Below are 15,836 nucleotides of genomic sequence, written 5' to 3' on the forward strand. Positions count from 1 at the left end.
ACAAAGGAGCTCTTGAACTACTTTTTCTCCAAAAATGCACACTTCAATAAACAAGAGGAAATTCTTGTTTCCATCTGGAAAAAAAGTTGCTTCAGATCAAAGCATCACTCCTATGTTAAACATTATTACCGTAGAGGGAATAACAAAAAATATGATTTAACTATCTGTAGCACACTGATTGTTAAAAACAGAGACATATCAGAGAAAGTCACCAAATCCAAATAAGCTATTAAGTATAACAACATTACCTAAATTATCTCTCAGGTCACTAGCATCCTGATGAGAGTTGAAGTTGTAATTCTGCACTAGTTTTAGTCTCATACGTGAAAAATTTTCAACATTTGAAAGTTTCCAGTGAACAGGATGCTGTTTCCTGAGAAAACAAGAACATTCCTATAAATAGTTAAAAGAAGGTAACCTATGAGCAAAATGATTACAAAGAAATACATACTTTAAAAAAATCCTCAAGGCACCTACACATTAGTAGACTGCAAAACATAAAAGCTATAAATTGCATTTCAATAGTACATCATATTGTAGCTCTGATCATCCTAAAACATTTTGCATGCAGCATTCATTTTCAACTGAAATACAGCAAATTGTTTACACTAGAAGATCCAGAAAGTCTTGAGTCAGAATTCACCCACAAGTTAGGGCAGGCAAAATGTAGCATTTTAAATTGACATTAGCTTCATGCATAAAAACTAATTATTATTTTTAAAGACTATTTTCTCCATCCAAAGGAACCATTGATGAGTAGAATATCTCAAGAGAGTTGTTTTGGTTATTTTTTCTGTCGTGTTTTTTAAGAGTAATGTTGATAATAAATTCGCATTTGTCACTCCACGTAACCAGCTCAGCAGCACAGTTCAAACTTCATATGTTTATAATTGAAATGCAGAAATCAATAAGGATACATTCAATATTAAATTCACATCTCAAGAATGGCTATCCAAGTCAATTTGACAAGATTCTAGCCATATGAAGTAAGTAAGCTAATCACACAAACAAATTCCTTTTAAGCATCACATCCTGTTTGATTCAAGAAATTCACTTACATTTCAGACCAAGGACCACGTTCAGAGAGCAAGTAAAGTTGGGCTGCTCTCCACTGCCTCAGAGTAGCTGTGTGTTGACTATTAAGTTGCTTTAGCATACTGTTGTACCGCAGGTTTTCCTGTCGAGCCTTTCTGCTGAACGGTTCCACAAAATGCTCCTGAAAGACCATTAAAAATAAATCTAGCACTGAAAGAATGGTTTTGTAACTTGCAAGAATTCTTACAAATGACAAATATACTGAAGTGGTTTAGCAGTAGACATTTCTGAAAATGTAAGGCATTGCTTACAAGAGATTTTTGAAGACTTAATAATGTTGTAGTTTAACAGTTAAGTCTAATGCTTGAACAGAGTCTGAACCTTACACAGAAAGGTCAGCTCAGAAACAGTTTTTCCACACAATAAATGGGACCTGCTAACTGTTCTAAAATGTTCCCTACGGTGGAGAGAATTTTAAATGCTAACTCATATCATAATGGAGGTTTTAACAATTCAGGTTTTAATAATTCAAAACATACATCAAAGCAAAATCAAAAAAGCAGCTTATAGCTAAGGATAATCCCAGGTTGCTGTACTATGGAAGAAGATCTGTCCTGAAATAATTCTGCTTACAGATAAGACTCTTAAAAAATAACAGAATTAAATCTTCTACACGTACATATAGTCAGACTGCTCAGAAAAATCTTCAACAGTACCAACATGCCTGCAGTAACTTGAATTGCGTTATCTTGGAATTCAATTTCTCCATTTTATGGAACATTAATCCTGAGACATAAGCTACTGAAAACCTTACCTGAAATTTCAGCTTGCTTTCTCCTCTCTCCCGATCTCGCTTGTGCATATTCACCATAAATGCTTCATAACAATCCTTCCAATAAACTGCCATCTGCTCATGACCATGTCTGAATGAGTTTTCTTCATACTGCTTCATATTTGGAATAATCTGTTCCCATCAAAACAAAGTGCATATGATTTCTAAATATGAATTCCTCTGGTCTAATGATGAAAACAAGCATGAGTGACACCAAAAGAGTTAACTACTTACATATTTATCAATATAAACCTTCCATTCATCAGATCGGCAATATTCTTGGAAGTCCTCAAAGAAAGAGGGGCTGCCATTGGTAGAAGGCAATGAAGGGAGATGCAGATTCATGAAGAGAAGTTCATAAATTTTGGATACCAGCGTCCGAACAAGTGGAATCAAAAATGAGTATGTTTCTGTCTTCTCTTCAATTGACCTACTTAAGATGCCTTCCAGCTTCCCCAACAGGTAACATGCTTCAGGTTGACTCTCTATTACTTTGGTCTGAAGAAGGGTGTTCAGTTTTGCTGCTGCCATAGCACAGACCTACACAGAAAAACAACGAAGTGAGTGCAATTCAAAATAGTAATTTGGAGCACTTATCTTTTAGCACAGAAGTAGTTTGTATCTCAGGTAGCCTGAGGGCACACAGCATCACATACAGGCACTGATCACTTAATTCAACCTGAGTCAGTTGCAACCTCAGTCACATAACTGCATTAACATAAGTATGTGCCTAAACAAATAAGTCTGGGTTTTCTGAAGGGTTCATTATTCCAAACACAGCTCTGCTAACTTTATACCAATTGTCCATTCAGCCTAGCAGTCCAGATTCACATGCACTGTATCTATGCAAACCTGAAACCACTAACAAATTTTATGGTAGAAATGAAAAGTTGCAATCAGGACTGCTATCTTACTGCTACTAAAAGCTACATAACCTCCATGTTCAAAAACAGCTTGTTCTCTACCTCATTCACATATTCAAGATATGCACATTGACAGGACCACAGAGTAGGTTTGCAAATGTTTTACTGGGGCTTACCATTTTCATCTAAAAGGATAAGACTGCATTACTCTTCTCACTGGTACGAGCAGCTCCTCCAGAACCAAAACAGTTACACCAAATATGCACTTAAAATATATTGGAATTTGCAACAAACCTGTAAGTTGTCTTGTGCAATGAATCCAAGGAGCAACTGGACTTGCACCTGTGAAAACCAGGCTGCTTCTGGGCCAGCAGAGTACCAGACTGACAGGCTATCCATAAGAGTTACTAACTCCTCCAATAGCTGTCGTAAAAGCAGAAGATTTGTGTAAAACATCAGAAATAAACAGTAACTATTCCACTTGGAGATGCAATCATTTCAAAGAGCTGTAGAATTCACACCTCTAACTTACCCAAAGCCATAATATCATCCTAAAAGATTGTAGTTAAACCAGTAATCTGAAAAAAACTGACTGCAAAAAACAACTAGCCTAGTACGTTTAGTCAAGTATCTCCCAAATAAAGCCAAAACCAACATATAATATATACGTCTATCTTCTTTCTGTAACTCACACCAGGAAACGTCAGCTCCTTAAAAAAAAGCTATAGATTCCCAGAACAGGATTACTGCAATTGAAAAGACATTCTTATCAATTGTACAGCCATTACACCAACAAGCAATTTCTATTTCAGTATCTATGGGTTTTCATTTAATTCTTTTACTTCGCGTTTTACGTGATGTGAGAGTAATGCCAATATAATTCATCAGCAACAGTTATATGTATGGTGCCTTGAGAAGTAAAGCAAGGCTTCATCAATGAATATTGAATTTGATGAGAAGTTTGAAGCTTCATAACTATCAATACCTTAGACTAGGAGGTCTTCCTGAATCTCTCCTAACATAGAAGTACTTGCAAAACCTCACTACGAAATGAAGCTATTCATAAGGTAATGGCCCATTTTACCACCAAGACATTTACTCAAAAATAACGTGCCTTGGTGTATTCCCTAAAAAATTTCTAAAATATAGAATTACTCTGTTAAGCCCCAGACCCACATGAATGCTTCTGTAGCAAGCTGAAATCTCGCCTGCTTAAAATATTACAGTGCTTTAAATTCTTCCTAGGCACAGTGGAAGACAATTTACAAAAGTAGTTATTTTCAATTCAGAGATGGCAATAAGCACAACCCCCATTGCTCTAAAGTTCATTTCTCATTTCTAATTAGATTTCACAAAGCTAGACCATAACAAGAAGCAAAATCTTTACCTGGAGTAGATTTTAAAAAAAAAAAAAAACAATGAAGGAAAGCTTTACAACTTATGTTTGTTCACAAGCTTGTGGTATGGAGAACAGCTTAGCAATTATTCCATTAAAGACTTAACATTACTTTTTTTTTTCCGCAACAAATAACTCATATCCCCCAAAAATGGAAAAGCAAGGACAACTCAGCACAAGAGGAAAGACTATTGTTGAAGTTACATAATTACTTGAAGAAAACAAGAAACAGACAGAAAACAGATTGTTTCTCTATCTTACTACTTTACTGTGATCTCTAGCCATTTCCTCCCTCAGGGCTCATGTTTCTGACTCCCTGCATATGTAAAACTGAGCTACTTATGAATGTGTGCCCAATATTCCCTGTTGTAAGCTTTCAGGATTTTCTCATTAAGGAACAATCTAATACATTTCACTATGAATCCCTACTCTCTAACACCTAGTTTAAAAACAAACACCTAGAGGAGATGACATTATCCAAGTTGACAACTTTTCATTATTTCTGCCCACAAAATTTCCATTATGCAGTTACTGTACCTTTTCTGTCCATAAATTTGAGTTAACAAGTCCTTCTGCCTGCAGGAAATCTTGTACAATTAGCAAGAGCCGGAAAGCATTTTCAGTGTGTGTAGGGAGAGCTTTAGAATCTCTGTTATCAGTGACTGACCATTCTAACATCTTTTCCAACAAGCTGCATGTAAAACAAAATCCCAAAGTAATTACTACATGTTACAGCTGTAAGTGGCTTTAAAAAAATCCTATTAAGTATTTAATTGAATCTCTCACAGCGATAACTGCTGTGCTCTCAATAAGACAGTGATGTAAAAAAGATTTTAAAAGGCACATGAAACTTGGAACACAGCTTTTCAAAACCTTAAAACCATATTACACTACCTAATAGGTAGTAAAATATACTGATAGTACATGAAGATAGAGTTAAGAAAATTGTATCTTGAGGGTAAACATCCACCCTTCTTAGCCTTGCTAAAGCCCGCTTACTTTTTCCCTTTTTCATCAAAAAAAGGATAGAATTTGCCCATGAGCAGTACACTCACTTGAGTTTTATTTCATCAGAAGGTCGCAGCAACTCGTTAGATATTCCCAGTTTGGTCAGTGCAGAAAACACCTGTCCTCTCTCTATCCAAGCCTCATCATCAGATCTTTCAATGCCTTTCCACATTATGCACAGCAGGATGTCTGTAAGTAACTGTATCAGTTCATTATCACCCCCCTGCAAGAGAAAAGTAATATTTACAGCCTTTCAACTCCTATAAATCCTTCACAAAGTTTCTCCCTCATCATAGTCTCTCTATGCTTTCCACGTTTTTTTTTTTTTTTTTTTGAAAACTCTACCGTCTCAAATCTAATAGCTAAATACATAAAATATGGGATAAAAAGTGGCTTCCCAGAAACTGTAATACATATTGACTTCTACATCATTATTTAAACCTAACCCTTAACTGCCCTTTCGTTCTCCCCATTCCACCTTTGCCCAAGCAATTCTAATCAAAAAAAGACATAACCCAGAGATGTCCCCACCGACTGTAAGAAAGCTATTCCTTCAGAAGATAAAAGAATAAAGGGACAACGAGAACAATGATTATATACCCATGAGGGGCACAATTAGAAAGGAAAAAAATTGCAGTCATTAGGAGAAATTAACCACATAGGTAGAAAATTACTTACTCCTTGATTTTCAAATGAAGATAGATCAGCAGCACTGAAGCCTACATCGCTTATGACATCTAGCTCCTTTTCAGGCTGCCCAGAAAATGGTTTTCTGTTCTCTAAAGGTGACGGTGTGCTGGGCAGACTATCTGTCATCTGATTCACAACGTCAGCTAGTTCATAAGAGTCAACGCTGGACAGGTCTAGACTCAAATGTGAAGGATTACTGTGCCACAAATCTTCTCGGTCCTCTGACTTGAAAGACATCTCTGCTGTGGATGCATCTTCCAGTGGCATAGCAGAGAAATGAGCTGGCACATCCAAGGATTTATTGTCTTCTAAACTCCACTGATCAAACAAACCATTCACAGATGCAAAGGTATCAGCTTTATCTCCCTCCATCTTATCAGCATGATATTTCTGAAGTTCTTCAGCAGGAGGCTTTTTTTCCTCTTCCCTTGAGGAGTCAGCCCTGTTCTCTCTAAAGCCAATCCGGACCTCAGAATTTTCTTTCAGGAAGAGTCTAATCAAAGTGTCCTGCCAGCCCAGCTGCTGAGAAATCTGTTGTGCTGCATCCACTTGGGAATGCAAAAGATGCAAAACCTAAGGATAGAAGATATTTCACACCTACACATTAATTTTAGCTTGAAACTATATTCATTCTATCTTTTAAATTAGAAGATTTACAACCTTACAACTTTCTTTGCCTTTTTAGCAACTTATAAAAGAGTCATATTGAATTAACAGAAAGCATATAAGCCACCACAAAAATCACTCAAAATTAGAAATGCATATAAGAGCAAAAAAAATATCCCAGGAATACTACATGGGGAAAAAAAACAACTATCAATGCACATCCTAAGTCCTCACTTCTCAGTCACTCTTCTACAGCAATTCCTAGAAAAGGCAATTATCAGAGCAAATAATCCCATTAACAAAATCCTAGCACATGACATACTTGATTAGAAACTATTAAACAGAAAAATTAAGAAAGCTAAAATAAGCTAAAATATTACTAGCTTATTGATAGCATACACTTAGCTTATTTTGAGAAACTTTGGTATATAGTTCCTCACAACTACATTCAGTATTGCCAATTCCAGCGATACAAGCCAGAGAGCTCATTTAACGAAACACTTATTACTTTTTCCATCTACTCTCTGCATCCTTAAATACTCTTCTGAACCATTACACGTTCTATTAAAAAAAACATTAAGAATAAAACAAAATCTTAAGCATCCTTTGAGAAAGCTAATTCAAGGAAGTCAATACTTCTAAACCATAAAAAAAATATGCTAGTTGAGAATCACTAGAGAGACTTGGGGTTTTGTTTTTTAAAAGATTTGAATATATGAAGTTCATCATCAAGTTCCATATCCACTTTTTTCCTAACATCCTAAATCATTACTAAAGAGAAGTAGCAAAAGCAGCAACCAGTGCAGCTAAAACATCTCAAATAGGACACCATACCATATAGTTTATGCATTTAACAGTATTCTATTTTTAAAGGTAACTAACCTTTCTACAGATAACCACTCTCATGTTTATATCTGATCTATGAGCCAGATGCACTACAGCTAAAAGATCTTTATAATTCACAGCAGGATCTGTGGAGAAGAAAAAAAACAAATCAAACTATACCATGCAAGTGATGTAACAGTTAAATGTTAAAAATACCTTGGGAGGTCACCTCTACAACCAGTAGTGGCAAAGGGAACATAATTCAGGGAATTAAGAAAACAGTTGAGACTAACATGGACTGCAAATAAAACAGATTCATAAAGTAACAACTTTTTCCCTGAGCAAAAAACAAATGTATTTGCCTCGAGCGAACAGGCATTTACTAACAGGAGACAACACTTCCCCATTACCTGCATGGAGAACTTGGTTAAGAAGGTTTTTTATGAGAGAAATAGTAACTGACGATTCATTCAGAAGGAGTCCAAGTCCAGAGTATCCCACTTCTCTGAGTCTCATACGGTGCTTACTACGCTCATAAACTTTAGTACATTTCAGCATCTCTTCCATAATCTGCATGAAAAAGTACACAAAAGCAAAACAATAATGAGGAAGTACCTATACTTCTTAAACTTAATTGTGTATGACATAGCATACTAGTCCATAGTTTACAAAAAAAAACCCTTTAATAACAAACTCAGACTCAATTTTAAAGATCCGAATACTTCTATCGCTTGACATTAGGAGAGCAGTAACCCCATTGCAACTACAGTGGTTAGCTACGTGTTGTTGCTCACATATTAGAAAAAATTAAACTTGGATGACCAGCATCTTTGTAAGCATTTGCACTTCTTCTGTAGTCAGACTACTGAAAAATACAAATCCATGCTCTGTTGATTAATTTATGAACATATCATTCAATTTATTACCTTGAACACAAGTTCTCTAAGCTTGTCGGAGTATCTCTGGTGCAATAACAAAGCATAAAGAATATCAGCATTTCCTGGTTCAAAAAGCAATAAAAAAAGCTGATCTGGGGCTGAGCTGGAATGAAGAAGGCTGAACAGAACATCCAGGATTCCACAGAGCTGAAAATTAAGACAACTGAGTTAATTTAGAATTCATGCAGACTTCATTCTCCATCCAGAAAAAAAAATCCTGGCTTTTAAATTTCTGTTCTCTTGCTATACAATGTACATTGTCTGTTCACTGTTACCACATTTAAGTGGACATTTTTGCTACATGCAGAACACTATCAAGCTGTAAAGGGAACTCCAAAACAAGTTCAAGTACTAATAATGTCTATGAAATAGGAATTCACATCACTACAAAAACTGATCAAAGTCAATTCGTTTTCTTTCATAACACAAGGGAAAATAATGAGTAAAAGTACAGTTACCAAGAGAGCACTTTTGTAAGGATTCCCATGTAGGTGAGACAGGTTATATGTAGAAGCACATCCAATTAGAACCATAAATCAATTAACTCTTTACTTGTTTTCCTCATACCTCCCTTTATAAAAATAAGATTTCCAATCAGAACAGCGCAGAATATCCCAAGTTGGAAAGGACCCTTAAGGATCAAGTCCTACTCCTGAACATAAAACTAAAACCAAATCACATATAGTTTATACTAATTTACACCATACTGGATACCTGTTCTTCTTCACTGGTAGCAGCTATGTATCCTACAATGCTCTGTATTTCTTCATGTGTTCCACCTTTACTTAGAAAATATTTGATCAGTCCATAAAGGGATGTCTGTATAGTTCTCAGGTCATCAGGAGTTAAATCACTGTCTTTGCTTCCACTCCTAAACACCAACAGACAAGAAAGGAATTCTAAGCAAGTGCTCCATAATTCAGTAATAACTGAGTTGCACTTCAAATACGACAAGGATATAAATGAACTAAGTGTCTTAAAATGACGGGTACTCTTCTCACAGTTGTGATCATCTAGAACTTCATTGGTATTGTTGATAATAAGTTCTTAAATTTGGTTATTTTACTCTTTGGGCATTCCTGGTATTCTTGGCATAAGTTTTATGTAATCCCGTTATAAAAATCAAAGTCAAGGAGCAGTAGCAAGTAAAAGGGAAAGAAGTTCATGCATTTTTTGAAAATGAAATCAACCAATAAAAGCAAGCCAGTTTTATTTGCTTTCTTACTAGAATAAGAGGGGGCATACAAGTAAAGAGGTGGACATGTGTAACATGATGGAAAATGCAGCAATGACAGCAGAGCAGCAAGAACCCAGGCTGCAGCAAATGAAGATTTGCTCAAATTGCAACAGCCGTGGGCACAGAAATAAAGGAAAGAAGCCCTGCCTCCCCCCCAGGTGCTCACTGTTTCAAGCCATGACTTAGCATTTCCACTACAACATGACAGAACTACATGCAACAAAGGAAAAGTTAGAAAAGGTAAAACTTATACCCATAATAAACTCTCAGTGTGTCTAGAAGAAACTGTACACCATACTTCTTTCTGAAGAGCCTTCTGCTATCTTTGATGATTGTAGAAAGATACTGTATATGCCCTACAATATAAAATCTCATATTAGAACCTAGAAAAATATTGATATTAAGTGAGAAGTACTGTGTCTTTGTGCAGTTGTCCCATGACCAAGAACTTACCAATTCTGAAAGGGAAGTCCCCACTGTTCCAGATGCTGAAGTCAAAAAGTAAGTGTTGATACATCTGTTGCAGAAGTTGCAAGTTCTTTTCAACTGAGACTTGCTCTATCAACAGCTGTACAGCCATCAGTACATTCACATCCATTAGGATGCTTGGTACCTATCAAAATAGCAGGTGTTAACACTCAAAATATGAAGCTTATTAGGATATTCTCTATTTTAAGTCAATACTTTTTTTCAGTTAAGATTTTCTTTTACAGCAAGTCTGCTTTTATTTAAGTAATACAACAAACACAAAACCAGAACATGAAGTATTCAAAACACCACGTTTCACTTTGTAGACCAAGGCCAACTCCTTACGCTTGCTTGTTTTCAGAAGCATGAGAAAGAAATGCATATATTAAGCAAACCTTTGAGGCAAACCTTGCATCCTAAACAAACTAAGAAAATGCCAAAGTAATTTGGATCTCATCTGTACCAATATTTCTAAGGGTTGTTTCTCAAATTTACTCACCTTCTGTAACAACGTTCCTAGGGTGGCAACTCCATGGGAGTGAATGAGATTTTCTTGATTAACATGGTGTCTCTGAATAAAGTGTTTAATCATCAAGATGAAAGTTGCAACAATGTTCTTCTCCAGGCGTGCTTCTGCAAAACAGCAGTACCAAAATTAGAATCATTAAGACTCATGGTTTATCATTAGAAAATTGTTTATCATAGGGGAAAAAATAAAACCAAATGTTTGCATTGAAAGCTATTTCCTGAACTTCCCTAAATCTTTCCGCATTTTTCCATTTCTGTAAGATTTCTTTAGTGGCTTTTTCTTCCCCCGTGCAGAATCATAGACTTCAAATTTCTCCAGGAAAAAGCGACAACCCGATCCTTGCTTCACGTATAAGACTGTAACACAGAGACTTTGCCCCTTTCAGTCACAGTTTCTTGCATATGCTGCATCAGATGTTCTCCTTCAGCATTAACTAGGTATAATATGCAAAAATTAATGAGAATGAGTATATATATATATATATATATATATATATATATAAAAATATATATGAGTAATATATTTACTCAATCATTTGAAATTCAAAACAAATGAAAATGCTTCTCTTGCAAGATCTGTTTTCCTCTTGTCTTCTGCTTAGACAAAAATTAATTTCCAACTTATACCAGTACAGTCTGGTGGTAGTTAGGTGTTTTTTTATTAGTTTGTTTGTTGTTTTTTCTTCTCTTCCTAGTTGTTCTTAAAGCTTCCTTTTAATTTTATTGATTTGTTCATGTGGAAGGAGTAGGAGTCTGAACATTTTTCAAAGAAAATGAAAGTTTGACTAAGAGTCTACACAGCATTGATCTGATACTCCATAATCTTTATTGGCTGTCTGACCTAATATCCATGCTGTTGAAAACCTCCTCCTATTGATATTAGCAGGTTTTGAATATAAAAAGCAATTTCTCAAAATAATCAGAAAAAGCTTTTCAGAAAAGAAGTAGAAATAATTGCGTATTTTGACACTAATATAATAGGAAATCATTAAGAGAAAAACAATGCTAAATACACTTATATTTGAAATACATTATCAGGTTCATTTTACATTGTGCTGAATTGTTGTTATGCAGCACCCCATCAAATGTCTAGAAAAAGCAACAACTTATCAAGCTTGAGTGCTGCTTTGGAAATGCCAACAAGTACAAGAATCACTTCCATTCACAGAAAGACGTTTAATTAAAATCAAACTTAAAAAGTTCATCTCAGCTGAACTTTCCTACCTGATGCCTTCGTGGATGACAATACCACCCAGTCTCCCTCTACAGGAGTAACTACTTCAGGAGGTAGAGTTTCCCCTACAGACTTCTCAGGCATCTGTCTACCAAGAAAACTGATCTGCTCCAGCAATGGAAACAGCACATTTATTCCACCAATGCAGTTGATCATATCCTAAAATTAAGAGAAATGGAAGGAAAGCATTTAAATATCTAAATTATGCCACAGAAATTCACACTAGATAAGGAACCTTATACACTCACAAATCAATTAAATTGTTTTATGCCTGTTTAAAACACCGAGTTTAAACAGAGTATTGCCCACATTTTAGGCACTGCAACTACACGACTTTATCAACTGTGTTTTTACACTTCATTCCACCCTCTCCCAAATAAACATGGGAACCCGAAGGTTATAAATATCAGAAAGAATTTTCTATTAAGCATTTTGTAAAAACAGAGTAAAAACATCTATGATATCTAAGTTACTTGCAGTAAAGAAATACTGTATACATGTTTTTATTCCTGCAAGATTTCAACTTCAAGTAGTTAGAAAATGATAACATGATTTTTTTCAAATAATTTTATGTATACTTGAATTTTTACCTCCACACTTTTTGAAATTCAAGTCTAATGAAATCCATTTAATTTCCACTCCTCTCAGATAACAATAACTAGCAAACTAGTCAGAGATGCTTGTTCACCTGCCCAATTTAGCCCAAGGAAAACTACTGTAGACTTAGAATCCAAAGTAAAACAATAACCTACAAGCCAATCACAGAACATCAGTTTTCCTTCCCACAAACACTGGGGAGAAGTAGAAGAAACCATCCGTTTTTGCCTCCATCACATTCCACTTTTTAAATTGTTATTCTGTTTACGTCTGCATGATACCCCCTTCCCTGCTTAGATATGCCTCAATAAACATGGGGATATTTAAAGAAAATCGAACAGTTAAGCTAAGAGTTTTTTTTAAATCTGTAAAATTTATCTCATGGATGAAGATTTCCATATTAGCTGGGCAAAACAAGAAGCATCACACTTTTGAAAGTTAAAAAAAAAATAGAATTTCTACAAACCACAAGACAGCAGTAACTGTAGCTCCTTTCAAGCTATCTCATCTCTTAATGACTTGATCAGCTTTGTGTTTTATCCCTCACTCTAACCCTCAAGAGAGTGCCAATCCCCATCTTGTTTGTTAATGAACTAATTATTCTCCTGAGATTTGTACTTTCAATATACTTTCCCATACAGCTAGAGATATAAGCCATCCTCACCCACCCCTCTTCTATCAAACTAGATAAAGAGAACAAATTGTAATATTTTCAAACTATTCACATCACTGCAAAATTAACTAGCAAACGTTTCAATTTTCTTAACATTAGTCTCCATAAGTCAGAGCATATGCATAATGTAGCCCAAACAACATTTCCTTACTAATTAGTTTGCTCATTGATTTGATTGCACACTATTCTTAAAAAAGAAATTAGAAAATGATTTTAAACAATAAAAAGTTATTTGTTCACACGTTTGTCTTCAAAACAAAACAAAAAATTGTCCATAGGATACATTCTCTGCCCTCAATCTTTTTTTTTTTTTTTCTTTTGCTTAAAGAGCCCTGCAAGGAAAGGTCACCTATAAAATAGAATTGATATTTTATATCTGAACAGAAAAATCATTAACCACATTCTAGATCAAGCTGTCTAGCTGCAAATAAGCCAATTTTCTCAGGCACAGTGTTAAGACTGACTTCTTATCTGTTAAATGTCATCGACATTATGACAATGACTTCTAGCATTCCAAAAGTTAGATAAATATAGGAAAACTGTCACATAAACAACAGCTTCTGCTTGTTCAGTAAGCACTTACCTTGATGTCCCAGTTCACTACTTTGTTTCCAGTTAGTCTTCCGTGCAAGAGATTTGCAGACAGGTCAAGACAAATTGGATTTCTGCAGGCCTGAGAAGTAAGGAGGCTACAGTATCATTTAGGAAACAACAGATCCTTGAAAATGCAGAAAGCTTTGAAATAATGCATAATAGTGTCAGGTGTTGATAGAATGTTGTTTAAACAACTTGGGAACCCTAGTAAGTTTACATTACCTTCTATTTGACTTTCACAAAATAATTGTCCTTTTGCTAAACAAGAACAACATCTATCACCCTTCCCCAAAACTATAGTCTAAGAAAGATTTTGCTGCCCTGCGTCTTCCCATTACCACTGTGTAAAAAAAAAAAAATGGTAGTGGTACATTAGTTTGTTCTAATTAAACAGCAATAGCAAAAGAAAAAAAACATTCAAGATAAGTTCAGGAATTACTTCATACTGCATAAACAATAGGAAAATAAGTATTGTTTCATACCTTTGGCGTGTAATGCAGCAACACCTTACTGGGGAGATCCGCTACTTCAGGCTCTTGAGATTTCCATGGAGTTAAACAGTTTGGACCTATAAATACACTGCTTTTAAGACTTCACTGGATATTAACTTCCACAAATTTTATACAACTGTTCTTTGTTATGGCAGGATACTCTGAACCATACCTATTTGAGACACACTTTGAAGTAATATTATGAATTAAGTCACTCATTCCATAGGGTTCTTCTTAAAAAGAAATACATATTCTTGATAAAAAGCCAAACTATACAATATTTTAATTTGTACATTTGAACAGCTATATTTCTTTACAAACACCTATACTTGCCACCAACCTATCACCAAGCTTAAACAGCCAGACAGTAAGAAATCTTCCAGTCAACTTTATTTAGCAACATAAAAATATTTCCTTCAAATGGTTGAAGTACTTGCTCATCTCTAACAACCCCAGGTCATTATTGAACTTAACTTAATGCTTTAGTAAAAAAGATTATTATTATTATGTTTTTTTAAATAACAGTTAATTAATTTTTCGTGGAATAACCCTGAATTGTGCATCACCTCAGTGGCTTGTCAACTAGAGCAATACTTTAAAGACCTTCAATTAGAAGGTCAGTTGTAGGCAAACAGTGGGGAAAAAGAAAAGTGAAAATACTACTTAACATCCAGATTTTGGCAAGCATGTACATAAATAAATAGATGAGCTTACAGAAACCAATATTTTAAGTAAAAATCCTTATCATTCATTTATGAGCTTCTTATAAAGTCCTCTCACTTAAGTTAGTTCTAAAATTATTTTGGACTGTAACTTGGTCATTACATGTCTGCGTACAGCAAAGCTCAGAGTGATATTGTCCCTAACTCAATCATTTTGTTTCATTAAAAATTAGTATAATCATTACTTACCTGCCAAATACAATGCTTTCACCTGAGGGGGTTGCAGTGCTTCATGAAAAATAATAACTGAACCAAGTTGGCCCTCCAATGATGTTGGACATCCCCATTCACTGTCCTGAGTCCCTGCTGAGATCATCTTGGTGATGAGTTCTGGTTTTGCAAGCATCCCACTCCAGCTTCCTGGAGAGAGAATGCCCCCGAGTGATGTACGATGGGGCATGACAGGGGAAGAAAAAGGTGGATCTGGTATCTGAGATGGAGGGGGAGTTGTTGTTCTTTGACCAGCTGAACCAATGCAGCAAGAAGTAAATGGCTGTAGAAGCAAGAATGGAAGAAAGAAAACACACACTCAGTTTAAGTCTACGCTCCTTTTCCACCTCTGCCTTACCTATTTTACAAAGCAAATCTGAAGTCTATCTCTGTCAAACCTGAACTTAATAAATGAAACCAAGAACAGCAAGTTCTGGCATACTCTGGAGAAGCAATAATCTGAAAGAAAAGAACACATACTTCTCACAACAGCAGAGTGCTCCTAATTCAGTTGAAAGCAATTTGGTCACCCCAACTATTCTGCGACAAAAAAGGCTGGCAGGAACAGAGCCTAGAAGGACAGTTCTCTGGTAAGATACTCTGGTAAACATTCCTCTTCTGGATTGTATTTGAAAATACTAGCCCATTATGCCTGCTATATGTATCAATTATTTACTACTTGAACAGAAGCCCTCAGAGGAAAATTACCTATCCCACATTTAGATATCTTCTCTATTGTGCTTATTTTACAAGTAGGCCAAAACCCAGAGTTCTATCTTGCAACATACTTCTTTAAGTGTTATGCTGATTTCACTATTACAGTGTTTAATTTAAATGCTTACTAAAACTACTCAAAATACTTAAATATTAAATCAGGACTTGAACAGGG

General features: G+C 35.4%; 1 protein-coding gene across 7 annotated transcripts in view; it reads right to left on the bottom strand.

The window, feature by feature from the left end:
* NBEAL1 (neurobeachin like 1) overlaps positions 1–15,836 on the bottom strand; it is an 80,075-nt gene that overhangs the window by 24,389 nt on the left and 39,850 nt on the right. For all 7 annotated transcript variants that reach the window (XM_085227705.1, XM_085227704.1, XM_085227703.1 and 4 more), the window contains 19 exons: positions 14,927–15,230; positions 14,007–14,092; positions 13,514–13,603; positions 11,651–11,819; positions 10,398–10,531; positions 9,884–10,043; positions 9,684–9,786; positions 8,908–9,064; positions 8,182–8,340; positions 7,666–7,825; positions 7,313–7,401; positions 5,813–6,397; positions 5,182–5,357; positions 4,664–4,817; positions 3,025–3,153; positions 2,102–2,407; positions 1,850–1,999; positions 1,059–1,216; positions 249–373 (listed from right to left, as the gene is read on the bottom strand). In XM_085227705.1, the coding sequence (XP_085083831.1) occupies positions 249–373; positions 1,059–1,216; positions 1,850–1,999; positions 2,102–2,407; positions 3,025–3,153; positions 4,664–4,817; positions 5,182–5,357; positions 5,813–6,397; positions 7,313–7,401; positions 7,666–7,825; positions 8,182–8,340; positions 8,908–9,064; positions 9,684–9,786; positions 9,884–10,043; positions 10,398–10,531; positions 11,651–11,819; positions 13,514–13,603; positions 14,007–14,092; positions 14,927–15,230 (3,394 nt within the window). The remainder of the gene's footprint in view (positions 1–248; positions 374–1,058; positions 1,217–1,849; positions 2,000–2,101; positions 2,408–3,024; positions 3,154–4,663; positions 4,818–5,181; positions 5,358–5,812; positions 6,398–7,312; positions 7,402–7,665; positions 7,826–8,181; positions 8,341–8,907; positions 9,065–9,683; positions 9,787–9,883; positions 10,044–10,397; positions 10,532–11,650; positions 11,820–13,513; positions 13,604–14,006; positions 14,093–14,926; positions 15,231–15,836) is intronic.

This window comes from Meleagris gallopavo, chromosome 7 (genome assembly GCF_905368555.1).
Source record: "Meleagris gallopavo chromosome 7, MGAL_WU_HG_1.1, whole genome shotgun sequence".
NCBI lineage: Eukaryota > Metazoa > Chordata > Aves > Galliformes > Phasianidae > Meleagris > Meleagris gallopavo.